General features: G+C 47.4%; 2 protein-coding genes across 2 annotated transcripts in view; one reads left to right on the forward strand and one right to left on the reverse strand.

Annotated features, from left to right (window-relative positions):
- The window catches only part of aagab (alpha and gamma adaptin binding protein), a 30,253-nt gene that overhangs the window by 21,277 nt on the left and 491 nt on the right, over nt 1-8,485 (forward strand). The window contains exons 9-10 of the mRNA XM_070441009.1: nt 2,102-2,151; nt 2,412-3,675. Of these exons, the coding sequence (XP_070297110.1) occupies nt 2,102-2,151; nt 2,412-2,489 (128 nt within the window). The 3' untranslated portion in view covers nt 2,490-3,675. The remainder of the gene's footprint in view (nt 1-2,101; nt 2,152-2,411; nt 3,676-8,485) is intronic.
- The window catches only part of LOC139025817 (basic salivary proline-rich protein 1-like), a 10,400-nt gene continuing 5,548 nt past the window's right edge, over nt 3,634-8,485 (reverse strand). The window contains exon 2 of the mRNA XM_070441010.1: nt 3,634-4,474. Coding sequence (XP_070297111.1) covers nt 3,634-4,474 — 841 coding nt within the window. The remainder of the gene's footprint in view (nt 4,475-8,485) is intronic.

Raw genomic sequence — 8,485 nt, forward strand, 5'->3', positions numbered from 1 at the left:
AAATCAAGTTTCTTGTTTCTCCTGCGCCTAACTTCTCTCCCATTACGCACCCCTTACACTCCACCATCAAGGCACTCCACCACTGACTCCAGGAGGTGTTGCGTCGTAGCAGTTCTGTCATTCTCCACCTACCTCCATATTATCACCGGGGCAGTCTCCTGCTCAGCTGTGAGGAATCTCACTGCTCAGCTGTTCGAGAATCCCTATTTCTTACCCATCCATGGTATCACAGGCAATGTCTCGGCTCAGCTGTGAGTAATGGTGGTCACCTAACCTTCCATATTCACACAGTGCGCAGTTCTCACTGCGATATCTGCTGTGATGACGTTCTCCACTCTATCCTCCTTAGTATCACCAGGAGCAGCTCTCCCTGCCTCATTCTTTCCATTTAACCTCATAATTCACCAGGACAGTCTCCTGCTCAGCTGTGATAGGTCCCACCTACCTCCAATTCCCTAGACAGTCTCCTGGCTCAGCTGTGAGAGTCTCCATCATACCCCATTATTGTCACCAGACGCAAGTTCCTGGTGGCTTTGTTTAGCCTTGCAGAAGTTTGGTTCCATCACTACCATCATCATTGACGACCAGGACAGTCTCTTGCTCATGCTGTTTATGTAAGGTCTCCACTGAGACACCTATATTCACCAGGTACAGTTCTCTGTCTCACTTGTGAAAGTCTCGCCTACCTCCGAATATTCAGCCAGGGCATTGTTCTCCTGGCTGTCAGCGTGTGGTGGAGTTGATGCTGATTTAACGTTTGCCTTTTCGTCTCTCAAATGCAAAGTATGGCACCTATGTATAATTAGGGTGCCAGTAGGGCACTATTGTGAGGGGATAGGGAGGCCAGCAGGTGCACGTATGTAGGTGGTGGGGGGCGGGTTGCACTTTATGTAGGAAATTAGGGGTGCAGTATGGCCGCTATGTTGGGAATTTTAGGTGGTCGAGTAGTCATCTATGTAGGGTGGGGTCCGAGTATGTATGATGCACTATGTAGTAGGAATAGGTGCCAGTGAGTTCACCTAGTAGTTGAATTAGTGTGCCTTAGTTGCATCTATTAGGGGAAGTATGGTGCCTATGTTATGTGTTACTATGATTATAGTTTTCCATTTGGCACTTTTGTTTGTGTGTGCCAGTAGATCTGGTGATGCACTATGTAGGAGGAATTACTTTCGGTGCCATTATGATGACTATGTAGGGAATAGTTTTTAGTAGTGGCACTATTAGGAATAGTTGGTGCCAGTATGCACTACCCGTAGGATAAATGCCGGTATAGTGAATATGTAGTGCCTAGGAAGGTGCCAGTAGTAGTCTATGTGGGATAGGGTGCCAGTAGGTGCACTAATAGGGATTAGGGTGCCCAGATCGCACTATGTAAGTGAATTAGGTGCCAGTAGATGCACTAATATAGGGAATAGGTGCAGTCATAGTGTATTAGGAATAGGGTGCCATAGTGCACTATGTTAGGAACTAGGAATGCCAGTGTGCACGGTATGGATAGGCAGAATGCATATGAGGATGGTTGCCAGTGTGCTATAGTTATAGGGAATGTGGTGGCCAGTAGTGGGCATATGTAGGGGAATAGGGTGCAGCAGCTGCCTAATGTTAAGTAGAGGTCGTAGTGCACATGATTAGGGATAGGGTGTGCCAGTAGTGTATTATGTAGTGAAAATAGTGTTGGCCCATGGTAGGTAACCCAGTGTGCTATAGAGGTTTCTGATTGGATCCAGTGTGCTATAGAGGTTTCTGATTGGATCCAGTGTGCTATAGAGGTTTCTGATTGGATCCAGTATGCTATAGAGGTTTCTGATTGGATCCAGTATGCTATAGAGGTTTCTGATTGGATCCAGTATGCTGTAGAGATTTCTGATTGGATCCAGTATGCTGTAGAGATTTCTGATTGGATCCAGCGTGCTGTAGAGCGGGTTTCTGATTGGATCCAGCGTGCTGTAGAGCGGGTTTCTGATTGGATCCAGCGTGCTGTAGAGCGGTTTCTGATTGGATCCCGGCCTTAGTTGTCATTGACGACCTCTGTATATTACAGAACAGTGTCATACGACCCTGTTTAGATTCATGCCCGTTTGAGCTGTTCTTCTCTCTGCAGATAAAGCCTCATGGTTACCTCCTGAACAGAGGAAACTTCATGCTGAGAAGGTAGCTTCATCCCTAAACACACCATTTTAAAATGTTAAAACCCATTAAAAAAAATATTATATTCATACTTGGTTCTCCTGACTGTCGGTGTCAAGCTGTGAATGTCTTCTTCTGTGTAGATGTAGTGTTTCCTCATCCTGTCCTGGGGGAGGACCAGGACTCATAAACCCTGTAGTGGGTGTGAATGTCCTCTTGTCTTCTGCATAATGTTGATCGAGGCCAAATGCCTAAAAGTGTTTACCTGATTACTTGCTTTGCAGGTTGCCAAGGCGTTTTGGACGGCCATCGGAGGAGACCAGGATGAGATAGAAGGCCTGTCGTCAGGGGAGGAGAGTTAAAGGGAGACTGAGGAGCCACACTCTTCCTGTCCCCAGTCTTCCCCTTCCTGTCCCCAGTCCTCCCCACCCCACCCTGGGGGTCCTCCCCACCCTGGGGGTCCTCCCCTTCTTGTCTCCAGCCCTCCCCTTCCTGTCCCCAGTCCTCCCCACCCTGGGGGTCCCACAGGATCCGGTCCTCCCCACCCTGGGGGTCCTCCCCTTCCTGTCCCCAGTCGTCCCCTTCCTGTCTCCAGTCATCCCCACCCTGGAGTTTTATTAACTAGGAAGCAAACGGAACAATATAAACTTTTTAGTTTTTGTTGCAAAAACATTTCACGTTGTAAAATGTTTCTCTACAGTGTTAGACTAATGAATATACGCCTGGTCTGCTTCCAACTCAGGAACTGTGGACGATGGAGTAGAGACTGGGAGGGTCTCTGGCCACGTTGAAGAGAGGAGAGTGCTTATCATCATCATCATCATATTATCAATTATTAGTTTTATCTCTTCCACATTTATTTATTTTGTTATTTTTGTGACACTATCTTGGTCCCAGATCTGTTCAGTGCCATCTTCCCAACCCAATGTCCATACTGTAGGAGCTAGTCTGGACAAACATCTGTGACCAGGCTAGTAAAAGCTGTTGGGTGTCCTGTCTGCCCACGTTTAGGAAGAGAGCCACTGACCAGACTGTGTACAGTGAAAGGCTGTTCTACGGATGTTTCATTGGGAATCAGTGTTTGGTGTTAATGTGTGTTTTTTTTTTTTTTTCTGGTTAAAAAAAACAAACATTGAGACCAAGGTTTCGTTTGCAAATGTGCCCTGGGGAACAATACAGAAAATAAAATTATACACAATTTAAAACCACAATTTTAAATAGTTAATATTATATACACAATCAAACACAACGAACACCATTTTATTAATATAAAAATGGATAAATGCCATGATGAGTGATGTATAGGCTGATTGAACTGATCCGTCATCCCTCTTCTCCGGTACGAGTCCTTGGACTGTTGTTGTCCGGTCCAATGTTGAGTGACGTGACAACGTTAACGTAGAACACTAGTTACCCAACCTTTTCCTCTGGGAGCCCTCAGACCTTTCACAATTTTGTTCTTTAAATGAGTTGACAAGTTGAATCAGGTGTTAGCTCTGGAATGGATCACATGCATGGAACGGCTGGGGGGGGGGTCCCAGAGGAGAGGTTTGGAACGGCTGGGGGTCCCTGAGAGGTTTGGAACAACAGCTGGGGGGTGTTCCCAGAGGAGTAGGTTTGGAAGGCTGTGGTCCTGAGATTGCAGCTGGAGGGGTTCCCAGGGAGAGTTTGGAAGGCTGGGGGGTTCCCGAGAGATTTGGCAAGCTGGGGGGTTCCAGAGGAGAGTTGGACGGGGGGGGGGGGGGCGGGGAAGAGTTTGGAACGGTGGGGGGGGCCCGGGAGAGGTTTGGAACGCGGGGGGCCCCGGGGAGGTTTTGGATGGCTGGGGTCAGAGGAGGTATTGGAAGGTGGGTTCCCTGAGAGGTTGGAACAGCTGAAGGGGGTTCCGAGGATAGGTTGGAACGGCTGGGGGTTCAGAGAGGTTTGAACGCTGAGGGGGGTCCAGAGGAGTTTGGACGGCTGGGGGGGCCCGGGAGAGGTTTGACGCTGGGGGAGGGGTGTCCCGGGGAGAGGTTCTGACGCTGGGGGGGGGCCCCCGGGAGAGTTTGGACTGGTGGGGTCCCAGAGGAGAGTTTGGACGCTGGGGGTCCTGTCAGATGATTTGGAACAGTTGGAGGGGGTTCCCAGAGAGGTTTGAACGGCTGGGGGTTCCAGAGGAGAGGTTTGACAGCTGAGGGGCGTTCCCCGGGAGAGTTTTCTGGACGGGCTGGGGGGGCCGGGAAGTTGGAACGCTGGGGGGGGGGCCCGGGAGGTTTGAACGTGGAGGGGGCCCGAGGGAGGTTGACAGCTGAGGGGGTCCCGAGGGAGTTCTGAACGGCTGAATGGGGGGCCGGGGAGGTTTGGACGCCTGCGGGCGGGGGGTCCAGAGGATGAGGATTATTGAACTGGTGTAGATGATTTATTGTGTTTTTGTCTTTTGTTGATCGTTCTAATGTTGTTCTGCGGTTCCACGTCACCTGTGGTAAGTTATAATAAACGTGAATGCTGCCTTTTAATGTAAATTAGTAAATTCAATGACACTTTATTGTCTATTAGCTAAATAAATTCATCATTAATGGTGCTCGTTTGGTATTATATTAACAGGGCACAATCATTGGGACTTATGCATTTTTCATTCCCCCCCCCCCAGAAGTGAAAATAATGGCTATTCTCAACATCCTGCTTTGTTTCAGTCTAAGGTTCCATTCATCGCATTGTGAGTATGTTTTACAGGTGATTGAAACTTTAAGGCATGTTCCTGCTTTAGTGGAAAGTTCATTCGGTAATGCTGCTATGTCGACGTCAATGGAAATGATTACTAAAGGTGAATCTATCGCTGTTAGTTTACGGACTGAATAGAGACTAATGTAGCTTCGACTGAAATAGAGATCCTGTGTGCTTTACGAGACTGAATGACTACATTAGCTTTCGGCTTGAATACAGACTAATGTCTTTTACGGCTGTGAACCTACATGTAGCGTACGGACTAATAGAGACCTGAATGTGCTTTACGGACTGGAATAGAGACCTACATGTACTTTACTGACTGAATAGAGCCATAAATGTAGCCTGTAATGGACTGAATAGAGACACTGTAGCTTTATGACTGATAGAGACCAAATGTAGCTTTACGGACTGAAGAGACTTACATGTAGCTTTACGGACTGATAAGACACATGTAGCTTTACGACTGATAGAGACCTGAATGGCTTTTGACTATAGAACTGATTAGCTTATGACTAATAAGCCTAAAGGAGCTTTACGGACTGAATAGGCCCTGAGTAGCTTCCGCGAATAGAACCTCATGTCATTTACGGACTGAATAGAGACCTAAATTGTAGCTTTCGGACTGTAGAAGACCCAAATTAGCTTACGGATGAATGAGAACCGATGTGCTTACGGATGATAAGACCTCAGTGCTTACGGATGAATGAGACTACATCGTGCTTTTACGGACTGAATGAGACCTAATGTAGCTTTACGACTGAATATAGACCTATGTGTTTATGACGATAGAACCTAAATTAGCTTTACGGACTGTATAGAGACCTGAATGTACGCTTTACGGACCCTAATAGAGCCTACACTGTAGCTTTCGACTGATAGAGACCTAAAATGTGCTTGACGGCTGAATAGAGACCCATGAGCTTTACGGATTAATAGGCCAATGTAGCTCTTACGGACTGATAGAGACCTACATGTGCTATTACGGGACTGTAAGAGACCTACATGGTAGCTTACGGACTGAATAGACCTACAATGTCGCTTTACGGACTGAATAGAGATTACATTTAGCTTTTAGACTGAATAGACTAATGTAGCTTTACGCGACTGATAGAAGACCTAGTTAGATCGGTGAGACAGGTAGAACAGACCCCACTAGTTTGTTGTCATGCTATTATAGTGTATCTCACATCTCATTACTACTTTCTAGATAAAGTTTCAGACTTTGGTTGGATCACTCATCGGACGTAAGCAAACAAAAATAGTGGGATTTTATTTTATTAAAAGATTGTGGATAACAAATACATCTCTTAAAAAAAATTCAAGAAACATTTTATGACAATAGAGAAAGAAAGTGGAAAACATAGCATCGTTTCGAGGGAAATAAGTACTGATATAAGACAGCATTGAACAGTTTCCCTCCTTCATGGAAGAGACCAATGGACATACTGTTATGATAAGTTCCACTACAGACCGCGCAGAAATGGGACCTGGTCCTCTTGAGATGTCCACTCTAAAACCAGCCAGTTTCCCCAGACCCTAACCTCCTTCTGGACTTAAAGCATGCTCAATGATACCCTTACAAAATTTAATAATAATCACCCAGGAATGGATGTAGCAGGGTGACAGTTGCCTTAGACACTGAGCTTGGTGTCTTTGCATTTCCCACAATCAACTGATGTGAGAAGGGAAGCTGACCCTGGGAATAACCACAGAGCAGAGCTTAATCTAGACTAGAACGTGACAAATGACAAACCCCTGTTAACTAGGGGAGAGCCAGGAAAGTATACACCCCTGTATAGGAGGGAGGAGAGACCATAACCATATGACACCCCTTACATAGGAGAGGAGAAGACCCGTAACCATAAAGGACACCCCTGTTACTAGGGGGGAGAAGACCATGTAACCCTAATGGACACCCCTTTAGAGGAAGAGCCCAGAGCCATAATGCACCCTGTATAGGAGCGAGGAGAGACCCATAACCATAATGACACCCCTGTACTAGGGGAGAGACCAGTAACATTAATGACACCCTTAATAGGAGAGGGCAGAACCCAGTAACCATAAGATCCCCCGTGTCTAGGAGGGAAGACCCGATAACCATAATGACACCTGTATAGGAGGGAGATCCCATAACCATAATGACACCCCGTCTAGGAGAGAGAAGCCCGTAACCATATGACACCCTGTACTAGGAGAGGGAGAGCCAGTAACCATATGACACCCCTGTCTAGGAGGGAAGAGATCAAGTAACCAAATGACACCCCCTGTACTAGGAGGGTAAAACCAGTACTAGGACACCCCTGTTTTTTTTATTTTTTTTTTTACTAGGAGGGAGAAACCTACAATGAACCTGTACTAGGAGGGAAGACCCATAACATATTACCCTGTTTACAGGAGGGAGAAGACCCAGTAACCATAATACACCCTGTACTAGGAGGGACCAGTACCATAAGTGACACCCCTGATACTCAGGAGGAGGGAGGAAGACCAGTAACATAATGACCCCATGTACTTCCCGGAGGATGAGACCAGTAACCTATGACACTCTCTGTACTGGAGGGAACCCATACTATGACACCCCTGTACTAGGAGGAGAAGACCCTAACCTAATGGGGGCGAAGGGATACCCTGGACTTCAGCGTCGGAGGTGAGAAGGACCAGTACTAATGACACCCCGTCTAGGAGGGAGAAGATCCCGTACCATTAATTGACACCCCTTACTAGGAGGGGAGAGCCATACCATTATGACCCTGTATCTAGGAGGAGGGAAGCCCAGTACCATTGACACCCTTACTAGGAGAGGAGAGACCAGTACCTATGACCACCCTGTACTAGGAGGGGTGAGACCAGTACCTATGAACACCCGTACTAGGAGGGGAGAAGAACCGTAACCCATTAATGACACCCTGTACTAGGAGGAGGAGAGACCAGTACCATAATGACACCCCTATGGGAGATACCCATATCCATAATCACCCTTACTAGGAGAGTGGAGCAGACCCAGTAACCTCATGACACCCTGTCCTGGAGAAGACAGTAACCTAATACACCCCCTGTACTGGGGGGGAGAAGACCAGTAACAATAAGGACACCCCCTACTAGGATGGAGTGAGCGTAAGCCCAGTCAAGGCATACTTGACCACCTTCGTAGCAGGGAGACCCAGTACCATAATGACACACCCCTAGTCCTCGGAGAGTGCGAGGAAGATCCATACCATTGCACCCCTTACTAGGAGATGCGAGACCGTACTCAATTTAGTGAACCCGCTAGAGGGGAGCCGTGAAGCACATATGACACACCTGTACTAGGAGTGACGAACCCAGTAACCCTATATGAGCCGCTTACTTGGATATAAGACCCCATGACCATAGCATGACACCTCGACGTTGGGAGGAGCCCAGATAACCGTAATGACACCTGTACTAGAGGGACCTCAGGCAATATGTGACACCCTGTACTCGAGGAGAACCCGTACCATATAGACTGTACTGGGGGGGATAACCCCAGACCTATGACCCTTTACTGGAGGGAGAGACCAGTAACCTAATGACACCCCTGACTAGGGGGAGAAGACTCCATAGACCCATATCATACCCCTGTACTAGGAGGCGGAGAGCCCAGTAACCAATAATGACACCCCTTGTACTACTG

The sequence above is a fragment of the Salvelinus sp. IW2-2015 genome, unplaced genomic scaffold (assembly GCF_002910315.2).
Source record: "Salvelinus sp. IW2-2015 unplaced genomic scaffold, ASM291031v2 Un_scaffold3333, whole genome shotgun sequence".
Classification (NCBI taxonomy): domain Eukaryota; kingdom Metazoa; phylum Chordata; class Actinopteri; order Salmoniformes; family Salmonidae; genus Salvelinus; species Salvelinus sp. IW2-2015.